The sequence below is a fragment of the Diadema setosum genome, chromosome 3 (genome assembly GCF_964275005.1).
Source record: "Diadema setosum chromosome 3, eeDiaSeto1, whole genome shotgun sequence".
Lineage (NCBI taxonomy): Eukaryota > Metazoa > Echinodermata > Echinoidea > Diadematoida > Diadematidae > Diadema > Diadema setosum.
In genome coordinates, this window is record NC_092687.1 from 29,349,224 (window position 1) to 29,368,348 (window position 19,125).

Consider the following 19,125-nt stretch of genomic DNA (forward strand, 5'->3'; position numbering starts at 1 on the left):
GTGTCTTTGGGAAGTGCATGTTGTAGCCAAATCATCCCAGCCTCAACAGGTAATACTGTATCATTTGAATAATCACCCATCATGGGAAAACAGTGTCAACAACAGAATCTTGTTACAGTATTGACCCTTTGCTGTTAGTAAATGTATCCATCGACAGTTTGAAACAAACATTGTTTTGTAAAGGGTCAGTATGTCACACAGTGTAAGCTCCTATTTTCAGAATGAGGAATCACAGTGTGAAAGCAGTGTCTCTAACCTTGTTTCTTGACAGGCCCTGCGGTTCATAGGAAGCAAGGTCCGGCAGCGGAGGATGTGGGGAACTGGCGGTCCGAAGAAGTCCAAGGTGGATGAGGCTCGAGAGCTCCTGGCCACCACCATCTTGGCCCATGTACCGGTCAGTTCTAATCTTTCTGCAATAACAGCCTTTGTGCAAGTGCCCTCATGATGCAATACTGAAAGTCATGCGGAAATACTCATTGCTACTTATTTTTACCAAACTTGTACTGTCTTCTTATGTTGCTGTTTCTAAAAAATACTGCCAGCTTTTGTGAAAATATTGTCTTTTTCATTCCCAAATGGTACTGCTACAAATATCTATTGCAAAAAAATGTTTAAAGTGCTGTTTTTCCACCAAAAAAAATAATACACATTTTCAGCCCTGAGAATGCTGCAGTGCTATTTTATTAACTTTAAATTTTATTAACATTAATGTGCCAGACCCAAAACCCCTAATGTGCCAGACGTTTTTACCTAACGCCAGAAAGTTTGTGAACTGGATTGACAATGTAATTTAAAACTGCCATATCTTTGCAACTATTGTCTGTTCTGAATTGGGTTCTTCACAACAAATATCAAGAAATGATTGTTTTTTCGTGTCATGTAGTCAGTTTGCTGTAATATCTATCTGAACCTGAAATATTGAAGAAATAATCGATATAAAAAAAATTATTACAATTTTTTTGTGTAGTATGGAAAGAAAGAGTCAGTCATGATTTTTCTTCAATAGAACGCTCCCTTAACTCTGTGAGAAAGTTTTAGTGCTACATTTCCTTTTTCAAATGATAACAAATTTGTCTTCTAGAGTTGTATAATTCCAAAGATATTGGCAGTTCAATTTGTCTTTTCAATTTCATTTTCTGCCTCGGTAATTCATTCCCAAATCTGTGTCCTTTAGTCCCAGATCCTGTATTTGAAACTCAAGTAAATCCCGGGTCGAGTCCTGGAAGAGTGTCTTTTGTCCACTTGAGAAGGAAGCACCTACTAATCCTTCTTTTGTCTCTACTACGGCCGGGCGTACTCTATTGAAATCAGCAGGCCTTTGTACGCGAGGAGTTTGTGCTCATGCAATTCCTTGGTTTACAGGTCTACCTTCCGTCCACTGTACATGTACATAGACAAGAACAAAAGCGTGTTCTTCTTTTGTATAAGCTAGCGTGGGGACGATTAGTGAAGTTCACTGTCCAAGACAAAAGGATGAAAGACTTGACCGACGAACAAAAGCTTTACCCTCTTTTAGGGACAAAATGAAAGCCGCTCCCGCAGGAAAGCACCCAAGCAGAACAATGCGAGTGGAAACGCATAGACAACACAGGCAGATTCATTAGCATACACACGCGTGGTTTATCAATGAGATATTTGATCTATACACATCTCGCAGAGGGTGCGCTCTCTGCGGATTTTCCCCGACGCGAAAAAAATACATCTAGCTGAAAAATCACGCATTTACTCAAAATTTTCCAATGTAAGCATACTCATATTTTTAGTGGAAACGATGAAATGCTAATCAGCTACCAGTACATGTAAGTGGCAGTTTCTTGTTGTAACGCATTTTGGTACCACAAGCACTTAAATGACCAATGTTTTTCGCGCTCTTCTTAGTCGCCGATCGGCGACCATGGCACGTTAAAAGTTAATACACAGTTGGCATTTATGGTCATGAGCGAAGAGGGCCCAAGCCAAGTGTCTCAGCATAAGGACTTTTTGAAATCTGATAATGTGATGATGTTATGAGTTGGTAGATTGTCTGCCCCATACACCCCACCCACTCAATGGGTCAATACTGAAAAACTCAGTCGGTTGCCTTGAGCAATGGAATAGCTAGGATTGCCGCACCAGCTGCCAGTGCGAAATGTATCATACAGGAGTCTTTTTGGTTGTGATTTTGTGCCCTGCAGCCCTGACATTGGTTTTTTTTTTTTTTCTACAAATATTTGCCCCAGAATGCTTTGGACTTAGTGGTTATGATATTACTCTTGCATTTGATTTCCATTTTCTCACATTCTTGAAATTCCTTTACCCCACTTCACTGTTGGTTGCAGACTTCTTTTTGTTTTGTTTGCTATGATTTGTTTTCTGTTTACATTTTCTGCTCCTCCTTGATGATAATGCATCTGTTTCCATGACAACAACAGGTGGTCCAGTTCAACTTTCGTCCCAAGTGTCTCTACCTAGCCCTCATGGTCCGCCGTGTGATTGAGGCCCAGGGTGATGCGGTCAAGGTGGATGACAGGGATTACTATGGCAACAAGAGACTGGAGCTAGCAGGGCAGGTGAGTCCCGCTCCTCCTGGATGCACTTCAAAGTTTAAAACTCTTAGTGTGCCACTGTGTAAGCTCCCTTTCGCTACATTATTCTGACACGGCAACACATGCATGATTTTGAAAAAAAAAATACTATGTGTTTCTATCGTGTAAATTCTTACAGAAGGAATTTTGCACTAGAAATGCATTACAGGAAAAGTGTAGAGAAAATTGCAGGCTTTGCTGTAATCAAGATATTCAGCAAAGCTGTGCCTATGACCCTTTTAACCCGTTCCTTACGGGAACCTGGTTTACCAGATTCCCGTGGGAGCAACTAATATACGGGAACCTGGTTTACCAGGTTCCCGTGGGAGCAACTAATATACGGGAACCTGGTTTACCAGGTTCCCGTGGGAGCAACTAATATACGGGAACCTGGTTTACCAGGTTCCCGTGGGAGCAACTAATAAACGGGAACCTGGTTTACCAGGTTCCCGTGGGAGCAACTAATATACGGGAACCTGGTTTACCAGGTTCCCGTGGGAGCAACTAATATACGGGAACCTGGTTTACCAGGTTCCCGTGGGAGCAACTAATATACGGGAACCTGGTTTACCAGGTTCCCGTGGGAGCAACTAATATACGGGAACCTGGTTTACCAGGTTCCCGTGGGAGCAACTAATATACGGGAACCTGGTTTACCAGGTTCCCGTGGGAGCAACTAATATACGGGAACCTGGTTTACCAGGTTCCCGTGGGAGCAACTAATATACGGGAACCTGGTAAACCAGGTTCCCGTGGGAGCAACTAATATACGGGAACCTGGTTTACCAGGTTCCCGTGGGAGCAACTAATATACGGGAACCTGGTTTACCAGGTTCCCGTGGGAGCAACTAATATACGGGAACCTGGTTTACCAGGTTCCCGTGGGAGCAACTAATATACGGGAACCTGGTTTACCAGGTTCCCGTGGGAGCAACTAATATACGGGAACCTGGTTTACCAGGTTCCCAAAATGAAGACAAGGGTGCCTGCTTCAGTGACCTAAATTCATGTTTCTTTGGGTTAAAATGCTCAGAAAAGTGGATTTGATAAAAAGACCAGAGTTTATTCTATCAGGATTTGTTCTCCTGTAAACTTGTACGAACACGTACATAATGATCAAGGCTGAGATCAGTTTAGAAATGCGGGTTCGCTGACCCCAGTCACCTCATTCAGGTAAATGGTTTTGTGTAGAACAAAAGATTCTGAGAGCTCATCAGCGCACGCTCTATTCATAACTCGCACCCGATCGATATTTCCATTGTTCATGGGCACATGTAGTTGACCGTAGAAAGAGGGACACAATGAACCGCTTGACTGCCTTCACACAGCTGGATTACCAACCTGTGTGCCTCTCTGTCGACGGGCGAAAAGAATCTCGTTTGGGGGCATTAAAGGCACTCAGAGAATTGCGGAATGAACGGGTTAATATACACAGTGTGTGCTTCTTGTCTGACAAGATAACTTTCTCTCTCTCTCTCTTGCAGCTGATTGCCTTACTCTTTGAGGACCTGTTCAAAAAGTTCAATGCCGAGCTGAAGAAGTACGCTGACCAGAATATCCCGCGGCCGAGGGCGGCTCAGTTTGACATCGTCAAATACATTCGCCAGGACCAGATCACGAACGGACTCGTGACGGCCATTTCTACGGTGAGCCCTCCCAGCAGTAAACGTCTGCATCCATATTGATGTGCCCCATTCTGTATTGTAAAAGATGAGTGGGCTTAAAGGCACAACTTACCATTTGCAGATGACACAAAAACCCATCATTTAATAGTGCATTAAAATAGTTCTAGAATGTGAGTTAGGGATGGAAACAACCACTGTAAAATCTGAATTGGTACAATTGATGTTAAGTATTGTTAAAGCCAAAACATAGTTCTGGTACGCCTGCAAAAGTTGTCAAATTTTGCTCCCAAATGTGAATGTATGCCTAAGAAATGTGCAGAATAACGCTGTAATAACAAGATATGCGATGGGTAATGATGAAAATGGGAAATATTAACAAAAAAGGTTCAGTCTCAGAACTTACCTGAATGGGGTCAGGCTAAACTCGGACTCAGAGACAACTCGGCCTTGCTTTGACGGCGGGCTGAGTTGTCTTGGTTGTCCCTCTGGATTGTACAGTGTTTTACTAGGGGAGCGGCCTGTATAGCGCTTTGCTTTCTGGCTACTCGCAGTAATGGTCCGAACTGATACAACGCGCGCATCAAAAAAAAAAAACCTTTGGCACGCATGCAAAATTAGTGTGGGCCTATCAAGCACCTCTAAAAACAATCAAAGACGCTTGATAAACAACAACAACTTCAAAGACAGCGCGTCTCAGCAACTCAGGTGATGTGCGTAATGCGCTTGAGGACCTTGCGCTGTCCATTTGTTTTGTACAGGATTAGCATGCACTTCCCTGTCTGTTCAATTTACAGTAGAATATGGCAATCGTGAACTGCGTGTAAATTGTCTGAAATAGGGCCGAGTTTTCCCCCGAGACCGAGACCTTCTGGAATAAAAGTTGGTTTACCGACTTTTATTTTTTATCTCAAAATACTCCAAAACGACTCATCATCCCGGCAAATCGAGTCAGCAAGGTAAGTTTCTTGGTAGACTCTTTCGATATATTGCAAGCAAATATGAAATGGTGCCAGACGAGTTCTCAAACCCTGACCAAAACTATGTTTACACTTTAACCAATCAGCTCTCAAAGCACACAAAGGGTTAGATAGTGGGATGCGGAAGTGGTGTTGTCCAAAAGGAACTTTAACCTTGTGCTCTTGGGCAGAGATGGGCAGAGATTGGGCAGAGATTGTCTGATGAAAAAGACTTCATTTAACCAATTATTTTTGTTAGTGAATTCTGCTCAAGTCATGGACATGGAAACCATTTTTGGCCTCTTAACTAGCATCTGGCCATTGCTTGTCTTCCCTTTGAAGTCCACAGTCAAATGACTTGATTATTTTGAGGTGAGGAGATGAGGTCTGTGCGTACTCTCCAAGCTGCAACTCCCATAACATGGTTGAATGTCTACATCTCTTCTGTTTGTTTGTTTATTTATTATGTTTTTTACTATGATGGTGAATTTTTTTTTTAATGTCTGATGTTGGGGCTTGACGTTTTGAGGTGTATCTTCCATCCGTTTCCAGGGCAACTGGTCGGTGAAGCGTTTCAAGATGGAGCGAGCTGGTGTGACCCAGGTCCTCTCTCGTCTCTCCTACATTTCGGCTCTTGGGATGATGACCAGAATCTCTAGTCAGGTGAGGAAAATAGCCTGTCTGCTGCCCTCTGTTGTCCACAGGCAGATATGATTTTATATATAATATTTTTTTTTTTTTTTTGAATTCAAGTGCTCTTCATCCATCACCCATTGTTTGTTGTACAGTGTGTGATGTTCATTGTTTTCCACTTACTCGTTATCAATCATCACATTGTATTAGCTACATGTACAACACGTGGGTTTTCATGCATTTTAAACGATCTTGAACCTTTTACGGTGTAGTAGGTTTAGTAGCAGAGATGCCCACGAGTATGGTGTGGAAGTATTGTATAACTGACTGACGTGCTCTTGGGAGCATAGACAGTGCAGAATGAGAACCTCTCTTGGAGTTCCACCTATAGTCAGATGAGCAATTATTTTGTCACATCGTTGCCAAGACCTCGTATCTACAAAATGTCCAATGTTCAGGAGAGCCAAAAAACATGGCGGCTAAAGCACAGTGGCGATGGGACAGCCTTTAATTTGACATGCCATGGTGGCTTCATTTTTGAAGTAAGACAGTTGGGATTTGGACAGGACATCACTCAATGCATTATGTGACCATTAATCCAAAAAAGTCATTTTCACCAAGATTGCAGATACAAGGTCTTGTCAACACCCCAGCGACAATGTTCTGTCTTGCACTACTTGGAGTGAGTGTTTGTTTGCTAAGTTGCTAGTTTGTGTGTTTGTTTTGTTTTGTTTTGTTTTTTATACTCGTGCTAACTCTCTCTCTCTCTCTGTTATCCCTTGTAGTTTGAGAAGACGAGGAAAGTGAGTGGTCCCCGTTCCCTGCAGCCATCACAGTGGGGCATGCTGTGTCCCTCAGATACCCCAGAAGGAGAGGTGAGAAAGGAGTACCAGTCTGTATACTAGTACTGTAAAAGTGGTTTCTTTCGCGTACAGAAACTTTAAGTTCGCGGTTTCCATCGGTGCCGACTTTTTCGCGTGTGTTTAAATTCGTGGTCGGTAATGATAGCATTGTAACAAGCCACGAGTTCAAAACATTTTTGCGTGATGTTAAATTCGCTGTTCAACCTCAAAGCGCGAAAATAAAACCACCGCAAAAGAAACCACTTTTATATACAGTATGTTGTACACGTGGGGGGAATTGTATGTGTGTACATGTGGCTGTCTATCTGTGAGGACCTGCAAGTGTATTTGTACTTATGTGTGTGTGTCTGTTTACAGTTATGCAAAACATTTGAGTGTTATCATAAAGTATCCTATTGGAGACTTTATTTTCCAGTTCCTTAAAAAAAGGAAAAAAAGAAGGAAAATATTGATAAAAGAAGATATTTTTGATGCAATATCAAACTGGATAAATATGCTTCATAGCTTTTGAAATCCATGATCCTTGTCTAAAATGTGATTTATTTTGAGTGTCACCTTGTCCATGTCCACAGGGGTGCGGTCTGATTAAGAACCTGGCCCTCATGACGCACATCACCACCGACATGGAGGAGGCCCCCATTGTCCGCCTGGCCTTCAACCTCGGCGTCGAGCCGGTCAACCTCCTCTCGGGCGAGGAACTGAGCATGCCGGACGTCTATGTCGTCTTCCTCAACGGTCAGTCCAGTCTTGATTATGACTAATTCTTAGGCTGCGTTTACACCGAGCACAGTACAGGCAATGGGCTTGGCTTTTGCTATGGTGGGCCAAAAGGAGTCATGTCTGGTTTAGTTAAAAAGAATCAGTAAATCGGTACAATATCACCAAAAATGTTATTCATACAACTGCATATCAAAATCAAAGCAATGAAATACACAGTGGAAGATTAATTTTGTAACAAAGTTACTGTATACGCTATTATTACGCGAGTCTAAATTTCGCGAAACGGGATTCCCGACAATTTCGCGAGTGGTTAAATTCGCGATCATGGAGTGTTGTACTGAACGGAGAAATGTATACATGTAGGTCACATTCATATTGGCAGTCACATTCGTTATTTTCGTGTGTTTTGTTGACTCGCGAAATTCGCCAAAATAAAAACCTCACGAAATATTTGGTGTATACAGTATTAACAGAGAAGTGATATTGTAACAGAACCAGACATGGTTCCTTTTGGCCCACCATAGCCAAAACATGGCCCATTGCCCGCACCGTGCTCGGAGTAAATGCGCCTTTACTTTGCTCTGTTTGCTGATTGTCAACATTGGCTTGAGTGGTGGACTGGCACAGATATCAGGAAAACTATTTTTCCATGAGTAGACACAATAGGGAGCTTTAGGATTACGGTGTGGACATTTAGACAACACTTACGTTAGCCGCTCTCCTCTTTCTATGTGTAGCGTTGCAAAGTAGCTTTGGATGACACGGAGATGCAGCCTTGATACAAATTTAAAAGATTTAAAGGGCAACGCAGAAACCATTTTTTTTTTTTTTCATCTGTGTGAACATAGTAAGTTTGTAACTTGTGAGATTTTTAATTGCAGATATGATGCTCTCAAGTAAAATGTGTGACCTTTCCAAAATGGTCACAATTTTGTACTGGATAGTTGCAATGCAACCGGGGGATTGGAATCCAAGGACCTCATGATTGGTAGTCTGTGGTCTTATCCGTTAGGTCAAAATGGGTCCGTGCATGATTTCTTCCATGGGAAGTTTATATACTACTTAGTGAAGCTAAAGCGGGATAAAGCAGGCTTTTGTGGACATGAGACCTCTGAGACAAATTTGACAGGATGGGACTTCGATGGAAATCCTAAAATCGATGAATAATCAATATGAATATCACTATCAAGTTTAGTTAACCCGAGTCTCTCTGGCCATACTAGGAAACATTTTGGGCGTCATCAGGGAGCACGAGCGACTCATGAGGACGTTTCGTCTGGTGAGGCGGGCGGGCTACATCAGTGAGTTTGTCTCCATCTGCCCCAACCACGCCCAGCGGTGTGTCTACATCGCCTCGGATGGTGGACGGATTTGCAGGTGAGCCAACTGTCTCTGAAAGAATAATCATCTTTTGCTATGATTTTCATCAATTGTCTCCCTCTGTGCAAAAAACAAAGACGAAAACAAAATCAAAAAACTAAAATGTGTTTGTTTAGGCAGGGCTGCACACTAACCCATTTTTTCTGCCGGTCCGACATGTCTCTGTCGGACCGGTAGATGCCCCGTTTTACCATTTTTTACCGGTCCGAACAGAAAACTTACCGGTCAACAACGGCAACCTAAAAAAACCCCATTAAATTACTTGCAAACTTATTTTCTTGTTTTTATGGACGTACCCCCCCCCCCCATGTACATTTTACTGATTAATGTCTTTTTAAACTTGAATTATTTATTGCACAAGAAATAAAAAAAATAGAATGTTTGTTCGTGAATTACAGTGTAAAATGATAATGAAAAAAAAAAAATCAGATTGTATCATGCGTTTGTGACTTTTTCTAAACATCGGCGCACGAACTTGCTGCATAACCGTGATTTAATGAATTATTTTAGCTGTGATATTTTCTGATGCACGAGCTACAAGGGGTTCTTTATTTTTCTTTCGACACTCTCTTCGCATTTGTGCATGCGTTCTGAAAGGTACACGACATGCAGGGCCGAATTCGCAATCCTCTTTGCGCCCATTTCTACCTCAAATATCAGCGGGATTGTAACGATTTCATGAATTACTTCGGCTGTAATCTTTTATGATTCACGCGCCAAAAGGGGTTGAAAATGTGTCCTTTTATTTTTTCCTGATAAACTCTTCGAATTTCGTAAGTGCGTTCTTAAAAGATGTTCCACACCGCCGAATTCATGATACTTTTTGCGCCTATATTTCTACCTCAAATATCAGCGGGATTGTGACGATTTCATGAATTACTTCGGGTGTAATCTTTTATGATTCACGCGCCAAAAGGGGTTGAAAATGTGTCCTTTTATTTTTTCCCGATAAACTCTTCGAATTTCGTAAGTGCGTTCTTAAAAGATGTTCCACACCGCCGAATTCATGATACTTTTTGCGCCTATATTTCTACCTCAAATATCAGCGGGATTGTGACGATTTCATGAATTACTTCGGCTGTAATCTTTTATGATTCACGCGCCAAAAGGGGTTGAAAATGTGTCCTTTTATTTTTTCCCGATAAACTCTTCGAATTTCGTAAGTGCGTTCTTAAAAGATGTTCCACACCGCCGAATTCATGATACTTTTTGCGCCTATTTCTACCTCAAATATCAGCGGGATTGCGATGATTTCATGAATAACTTCGGCTGTATTCTTTCATGATGAACGCGCCAAAAGGGGTTGAAAATGTGTCCTTTATTTTTTCCCGATAAACTGTTCGAATTTCGTATGTGCGTTCTTCAAAGATGTATGTGTACCACACAGCCGAATTCATGATACTTTTTGCGCCTATTTCTACCTCAAATATCAGCGGGATTGTGACGATTTCATGAATTACTTCGGCTGTAATCTTTTATGATTCACGCGCCAAAAGGGGTTGAAAATGTGTCCTTTTATTTTTTCCCGATAAACTCTTCGAATTTCGTAAGTGCGTTCTTAAAAGATGTTCCACACCGCCGAATTCATGATACTTTTTGCGCCTATTTCTACCTCAAATATCAGCGGAATTGTGACGATTTCATGAATTACTTCGGGTGTAATCTTTTGTGATCCACGCACCAGCTAGAATGGTTGAAAATGCGTTCTTTATTTTTCTCCCCATAATCTCTTCGCGTTTCGTATACATAAAGGTATACGACACGGCCGAATTCATGATCCTTTTTGCGTCTATTTCTACCTCAGATATCAGCGGGATTTCGATGATTTCATGAATTACTTCGGCTGTAATCTTTTATGATGAACGCGCCAATATGGGTTGAAAATGTGTCCTTTATTTTTTTCTCTTCGCATTTCGTAAATGCGTTCTTAAAAGATATACGCCACGACCAAAAATCATAATTCTTTTTGCGCCTATTGTCTCCTCAAACTTCAACGGGATTGCGATGATTTTATGAATTATTATTCGGCTATAATCTTTATGATGCACGCGCCAAAACGGGTTGAAAATGTGTCCTGTATTTTTCTCCCAATAATCTCTTCACATATCGTATACATGCGTTCTTAAAAGGTAGGCCTATACGACACGGCCGAATTCACGGTCCTTTTAGCGCCTATTTCTACATCAAATATCAGCGGGATTGCGATATTTCATTAATTATTTCGGCTGTAATCTTTTGTGATACACGCGACAGAAGGGTTGAAAATAAGTTCTTTATTTTTCTCCCGATAATCTCTTCACATTTGTGAATGCGTTTTCAAAATTATACACTGCACGCAGGGCCGAATTCGAGATTCTTTTGCGCCTATTATTGTTTACTCAAATTTCAACGGGATTGCGATAATTTCATGAATTACTCTTTGGCTGTAATCTATATGATGCAAGCGCCAAAAGGGGTTGAAAATGTGTACATTATTTTTATCCCGCTAATCTCCTACCATTTAGTACATGCGTTGTTAAAAGGTATACGACACGGCCGAATTCAAGATCCTTTTTGCGTCTATTTCTACCTCAAATATCAGCGGGATTGTGGCGAATTCATGAATTACTTCGGATGTAATCTTTTGTAATGCACGCACCAGAAGGGTAAAAATGTGTCCTTTATTTTTCTCCCGATAATCTCGTTGCATTTGTGCATGCGTTTTTGATAACCGACACGGCATGCAGGACTGGATTCAAGATCTTTTTTGCGCCTATTTATTTCCTCAAATTTCAATGGGTTTGCGTTGATTTCATGAATTGTTATTCGGCTGTAATCTTTTATGATGCACGCACCAAATTAATATGTCCTTATTTTATTTTTCTCCTCTATAATCTCTTCGCATTTCGTACTTTTATGAGCTTTTGAAAGGTGTACGACGCGGCCGAATTCATGATCCTTTTTGGGACGATTTCTACCTGAAATATGTAAGCGGGACTGCGATGATTTCATGATTTTTTTTTTTCTCCCTTGTATTATCTCTTTACATTTTTTTAAGGGCCGATTTCGTGATCCTTTTCGCGCCTATCTTCATTATGAGACCATTCTGAACGAATGAAAATATTCATTTACTGTATCGCTGAATATAGAATATGTTTTTACTTTTTCTAAAAATCGGCACAAGTAAAAAAGTTCTAACATGTCAACTGCCACGCAGCTGCGAAGCCGGGATCGGATCGATCTTGCGTTAAAAAAAAAAAAAAAAAATCATGAGTAAAATGACCCAGAAATGCGTGCGCTTCTATCAATGCTTCTTGTCTGGCATGACCGCCGATCGCAAGCAAACGAACAAACAGAACGGGATCGGGGAAACAATCCATGCATTTCAACAGTTACATTGTACCGTACATCCTTTGCATGTATTGCATAGCATGGCAGTGCGTGAGCAGCGCCAATGCGCAAGCGAGCGCGAATAACTGGTCGACTGCTAGTGCTCAAAACTAATATACAATTGTATGTTTACTTTACAAATTGCACCGGTAGACATATTCGAAAACTTGCGTAAAACGTGTTGAACAATGCGATATCTTGCATTCTGTTTCTCCCTGATCGGGGTTGATCTTTTTCTTTCTACTGACCCCGCCAATGCTTTTTTTTTTTACTGGTCATGTCGGACCGGTAACTTGTGGATTTCCTGAAAAGTTACCGGTCCGACAGTGACTTTTGCCGGTCTTGACCGTCGGACCGGCGCCAGTGTGCAGCCCTGGTTTAGGTTGCAATTGCTGATCAACATTTCTCAACCAACATGTCAGTAAAAGGAACCTGTGGGAATCAAACCTGTCATGTAAAGAGCCTGCGTGTTTTTTCCAAACTTGTCGTGTCACTGCCGGTATTACCAGGGAGAGCCTACGAATACATCAAGTTTAGTTGGAATGGGTTCTGATAAAACCAGTGCAGTGAGAAAGATGCCCTTATTAACAGTCAACACTGAGTGTGGTGGTTATCCACTATGACAATGACTGTAAATGGAGTGTCATTTAAAATGTTATCAGAGGGGAGAAAGGACGACTGTGCATTTTATTGTATTGCTTTGGTAAATGTGAACGTAAATTTTAGTAGAGGAGAACAAAATAGACATCTGTCAAGTCAACTAGAAGTGTGTTTTAGTTGATACTGTCTTTTTGCTGGTACGTCAGCAGGTTCAGGAATGGCAGTAGATAATTGTAGAATTTTGGTTAATTTAGTGGGAAAATACTTGAGCTGTTTTTAATTGGACAGAATATTTGATGAAGGGAATCAGGGAGGAATAGCTGTATCTTATGCTGTTCAGGAATTTAACAAATGAATAGACACCAGAATAAATCGCCTATAATGATAATAGAAAAAAAAAAAATTGGCTGAGTACAGATGGCTATGTGGATACAAATGAATTGACAATAAATGTTAACCCACAGACACAGGCAAACATCAAAGCACTTAAACATGAATGTCTCTTGTGTATTTTTATAATTTGGGACAAAGAAAAAAAAAACACCCTATATATGTATAAACAAGCAAAGACAACAAAGGGCTGGAAACATGTTCTCCCCATCACAATGACCAAACTTCCATTTCCTTCACAGGCCGTACATCATTGTTGAGAACGGTCAACCGAGAGTGACCGACAAGCACATGAAGGAGTTGTCCAAGGGATTCCGCAGCTTTGAGGACTTCTTACGGGAGGGTCTGGTGGAGTACCTCGACGTCAACGAGGAAAACGACTGCCAGGTCGCCCTCTATGAGAGTCTTATCACTAGGTGAGTGGCGCCCTCTAGGGTTTTGTTTTGATATTTTGTCATTGTCGTGGGTAATTTTTTAGGAGGTCACTTTGTATATAGGCAGTCAAGCGATTCAGTGCTTTGTGTTGGGACATGCAGAAGTCATCCCTTTCAGTAGGAGCTTTTACAACCCATGTTAATCCGTATTAAAGAAAAACCTTGTTTTCCGTAAAAAGTGAAAATATGTTTGTATGAGTAGTTTTTCACGCTTGGCTTCTTTAGAGTTAAAATTAGTCTCGTGTGTTTTTAATTCTGCAGAATCAAAACAGTAACTGCTGGAACATATGGCAAGCAAAAATATTCACAAGCTTTTATTTTCGCGCTAGTTTCTGGTTGCAGGAAATGAGGAAATGGGCGAAAATTTCAACACCGTAAAAATTTCCACTTTTACAATGATTCTTGGTATCCCTGATGTACAATGTATGGGGATTTCTGTTTGTTATGAATGACATGTGAGCCTGGTAAACTGATCTCTTCTTTATTGGGCTGTCTGCCTTCACTGCTGCAGTGAAACAACTCACCTGGAGATAGAGCCGTTCACCATTCTGGGTGTGTGTGCAGGCCTCATCCCATACCCACACCACAACCAGTCCCCCAGGAATACATACCAGTGTGCTATGGGCAAGCAGGCTATGGGTGAGTGGAGTAAAAAGGGCTCATTCACACACATCGAAAAGTGTGAGTTAAATTCAAATTGCGACCCAACACTGTAAACGCGACTGCTGGTGGCAGTGTAAGTGGGCATTCAGTATTAACATGTTGCTTTATATATTTCTGTGTTGCATCGTCCTTCGTGCTTGGTGGAATAAGATTCATTTCTTATACTTTAAATTGTATGGCCTGTCAAAAGGTAAACTCTACATTTCACAGGCAGCAACCCACATTTTGGGGAAGAAAAACTAGTAAAATACATGTCAAGCCATGGATTTAAAATGTGTTGGAATGTTAATTAGTGGAGCGGCATAGCCGAACAATTGTGCATTTTGTGATAAAAGCACCAAATTTCGTACACAGGTTGACAATCACGTTCAGATTAAATTTAGATATTGGGCCATCGTAAATAGCGCCCTCAACGTCCATGGCAGCCATTTTTCAAAATGGCTGCCATAAATGCCATGTTTTCGTAATATTTGCTAATTTTAGGAGAGAAAAGTCAATAAAATTTTAGTTACAAATGGGAAATTACATTCAAAAATAAATCTAGATATCGGGCCATCGGAAATAGCGCCCTCAACGGCCATGGCAGCCATTTTTCAAAATGGTCGCCATATGTCATTTTTTTCAAAATATTTGCTAACTTCAGAAGGGAAAGCCAGTAAGATTTTGCAAACAAGTGGGAAATTACATTCAAAATGAATTTGAATATTTGGCCATTGTTAATTGCGCCCTCAACGTCCATGACAGCCATTTTTCAAAATGGCTGTCTAATGTGCCACTTCTTCAATGATTCTGCAAATTTCAGAAGGGAAAAGTTGATAAGATTTTGCCCATGAATGTTAATTACATTCAAAATAAATATAGATATTGGACCGTCAGAAATTGCGCCCTCAACGGCCATGGTAGCCATTTTTTTCAAAATGGCCGCCATAAATGCCATTGTTTGTTAAAAAAATGCAAATTTTAGAAGGGAAAGCCATTTTTTCTTCTTTTTTGCAAACAAGCGGGAAATTACATCCAAAATAAATCCAAATAAGTGCGCTCTCGATGGCTATGGCAGCCATTTTCTTTCTTTCTTTTTTTTTAATGGGCACCATAAGTGCCACTTCTTCATTTTAAAAAAAATGCTAATTTCAAAAGGAAAAATCAATGAAATTTTGGTGATAAATGCAAAATGACATTTAAAATATATCTCGATATTGGGCCATCGGAAATTGCGCCCTCAACGGTCATGACAGCCATTTTTCAAAATGGCCGCCATAAATGCTATATTTTCGAAAAGACTTACTAAACTCACAAGGAAAAGCCAACGAGATTTTGCAAACAGGTGGGATATTACATTCAAAGGTAAACATATTGGGCCATTGCAAATTGCACCCTCAATGGCCATTCCAGCCATTTTTCAAAATAGCCACCATGAAGATCTTTTTTTTTCGTGAAGTGTTCTAGACGTCAATCAGAATTTTCACAAAGGTGGAAAATTACATTCAAATTGAATTTGATAATAGGCCGTCCAAAAGTGCACCCTCAACAGCAATAGCAGCCAAGTATCAAAACAGCTGCCATGGATGCCCCCCCCCTTTTTTTTTGCAAAAATTTGCTGATGTCAGAAGGAACAGTCAATAAGACTTTGCAAACAAGTTGAAAATTATGCTCAAAAATAGATTTAAGTATAAGGTCTTCATAGAAGGCGCCCTCAAGGGCCATGCTGACCGCCATGGATGTCTGCTTTTTTGTGTGAAAGATTTGCTAATTTCAGAGAGAAAATCAATTAAATTTGTACATATGTTGAAAATCATATTGATAAGAAAATAATATAGGTACCTCTGAGGTCATTAGAAATGGCACCATCAACGACCATGGCAGCCATTTTCCAAATGGCCACTTTAGATGCTATTAATTTTTTGAAAATATGATAATGCCAGAAGAAGACAATACAATTTCTTGTGCAAATTGACAAAAGATATTCGAATAAATTCAAGTTTGAATTTGAATTTAAATTTGAAATGAAGATATTGAGCCACTATTTAAACATCGTCCCCAACGGCTATGGCAACTCTTTGTCAAAAAGGCTTCCACACACTCCTTTATTTTTATTTGCTTATTCCAGAAGGAGAAAGCAATAGAATACTGCTAAACAGCCATTATATCTAATGCAATCTGGTGTTCAAAGAAATTTGAATTTTAAAAAAGGTTTCATTGATGGGTTAGTTCAAAATTCATGTTTTTAGTTTAGTTCTAATTGCAGTATTTCGCGTGTGACGGCTAACAGTATGGATATTAAAGGTATGTGTTTTTATGGAAGCATAGCAAGTAAATTAACTTTTTTCGAAAAATGAAAGGCCATTTTTTCGTATTATCTTAAGAATATTTAGGAAGTGACATTTTAGAATAGATACACGTCATATAGTCCCATATATTCAATGATATGGTGGTGTTACTGTCAAAGTTAATACATGGCGCCGTTATTCCTGGATATTCATGTTACTCTTTTTCGGAAATGTTTCATGTTTGCCACCTAAAATATGCATTCATCATTATTGAGATATAATCGCTAAGCATCTGCAGTGTTTATTTTAGTTGTTCCTCAAGCGATTTCTTTAACACCATATTTCAGATTATATAATGTCTCTGTGAGTATTCTACTGTCTTATCCTTCTGAAGTTAAGCTAATTTTCAAGACAAAAAAAGAAGAGTGTATTGTAGCCAGTTTGACAAATAGCTGAAATACCCATTGAGAACACAGCTTATGATGGCTTAATGTCTAAACTTCTTTGTATGTAATTGTCAACTTGTGCAAAAAGAAAAAAAAAATTGTTGTCTTCTTCCGGCATTAGGACATCTTCATAAAAAGAAAAATGGTATCTATGACAGCCATTCTGTAAAATGGCTGCAATAACCGTTGTTAGCAATTTTTTTTTCCTCTTGAAAATTTGTGAAGGACCAATTTCTAGAGTTAATGCAATCTAGATATATTGTTTGATTTTAAACATGATTTTCAATTTATGTACACATTTGTTGACTTTTCTTTTTGAAATTACCATTTTTTAAAACAAAATGATTATGACAATGGCAGTCATTTTGGAATATGGCGGCCATGGCCGTTGAGGGCAGTATTATAATAATCTAATACAAATATTTATTTCAAACATTATTTTCAAATAATGTGCAAAATCTTATTGACTTTTCCTTTTGTGATATCAGAAAATAAAAAATAATGGAATCAATGGTGGCCATTTTATAAAATGGCTGCAATGGCCATTGAGGGCGTTATTTACAATAATGTAATAAATAGGCGCAAGATATATTTCAACCGAAATTTTTAGATTGAGTGCAAGATCTTTTCCTTCTGGAATTAGTAAATTCAGAAAAAAAGGTGGTACTTATGGCAGCCAATTTTAGGCATGGACGCCTTTGGCGTTGAGGGCGCAATTTGCGCTGACCCAACATCTAAATTTATTTTGAATTGTATTTCCCACTCGTTTGCAAAATCTTATTGATTTTCCCTTCTGAAATTTGTAAAATTTTACGAAAACTGGCATTTATGGAGCCCATTTTGGAAAAAATGGCTGCCATGGCCGTTGAGGGCGCAATTTGCGATGGCCCACTATGTAGATTTATTTCGAATGTTATTTTCCACTCGTTTGCAAAATTTTATCGATTTTCCCTTCTATAATTTGTAAGATCTTACGAAAACTGGCATTCATGGCAGCCATTTTGAAAAATCCATGCCATCGCCGTTGAGGGCGCAATTTGCGATGGCCCAATATCTGAATTTATTTTGAATGCTATTTCCGACATGTTTGCAAAATCTTATTGATTTTTCCCTTCTGAAATTTTTATTTTTTGCGAAAAATGGCATTTATGGTGGCCATTTTGAAAAGTGGCTTCTATGGCCGTTGAGGGCGCTATTTACGAAAAACCCAATATCTGAATTTATTTTGAATGTTATTTCCCGCTCGTTTGCAAAATCTTCTTGATTTTCCCTTCTGAATTTTTTATTTTTTTGCGAAAAATGGCATTTATGGCGGCCATTTTGAAAAATGGCTGCCATGGCCGTTGAGGGCGCAATTTGCAGTGGCCCAATATCTAAATTTATTTTGAATGTTATTTCCAACTCGTTTGCAGAATCTTATTCATTTTCCCTTCTGATATTTGTAAATCTTCACGAAAAATGGCATTTATGGCGGCCATTTTGAAAAACGGCTGCCATGGCCGCTGAGGGCGCTATTTACGATGGCCCAATATCTGCATTTATTTCAAATGTCATTGTCAACATGTGTGCGAAATTTGGTGCTTTTATCATAAAATGCACAATTCCTCTAATTTTTCAAGCTATGCCGCTCCACTAAATATAAATTATATGTCCACAAAATCCACTGGAAGTAAAGGGTGCAGTCTGTACACTCTGTTGCCTGTGTGCTTGTGTGGATATTAGAAAATGAACTGAATATTTTTCTCTCTTTTGTGGAATGAAATGTTTGAATTTCATTCTTTCATGTATGTAGTATGTAGTATATAATATAGATTATGTAATATGTGTATAATAATGTGAGTATGATTGTGTGATTGTATGTAGGCCCTACAAAAGCAGTACTGGTATTTTGATACATGTATTGACATACAATGTACACATGTACATACACTTGTATGTATGGATTTGTACACAGTACACATGTTTGCACGCATATTTTTATCTTTGTGTATCTATGAATATGTACATCTGTGTCCCTTATCTATTTTCTCTTTGCAGGCACCATAGCATACAACCAAAGAAATCGCATTGACACCTTGATGTACCTCTTGGTCTATCCCATGGCTCCACTCGTCAAGTCAAAGGTTTGCGGCTTTCAAATGAAGTTTTATTCAATTACTGTATGTACAGTGCACGTCCGGTAATAACATTAACTCTACAATGCCATAGGCCCACT

At 39.7% G+C, this 19,125-nt stretch overlaps 1 protein-coding gene across 1 annotated transcript in view; it reads left to right on the forward strand.

The window, feature by feature from the left end:
- The window catches only part of LOC140226324 (DNA-directed RNA polymerase III subunit RPC2-like), a 54,086-nt gene that overhangs the window by 10,869 nt on the left and 24,092 nt on the right, over window positions 1-19,125 (forward strand). The window contains exons 8-17 of the mRNA XM_072306817.1: window positions 272-394; window positions 2,412-2,549; window positions 4,049-4,210; window positions 5,698-5,808; window positions 6,564-6,653; window positions 7,214-7,376; window positions 8,585-8,738; window positions 13,343-13,516; window positions 14,046-14,173; window positions 18,948-19,033. Coding sequence (XP_072162918.1) covers window positions 272-394; window positions 2,412-2,549; window positions 4,049-4,210; window positions 5,698-5,808; window positions 6,564-6,653; window positions 7,214-7,376; window positions 8,585-8,738; window positions 13,343-13,516; window positions 14,046-14,173; window positions 18,948-19,033 — 1,329 coding nt within the window. The remainder of the gene's footprint in view (window positions 1-271; window positions 395-2,411; window positions 2,550-4,048; window positions 4,211-5,697; window positions 5,809-6,563; window positions 6,654-7,213; window positions 7,377-8,584; window positions 8,739-13,342; window positions 13,517-14,045; window positions 14,174-18,947; window positions 19,034-19,125) is intronic.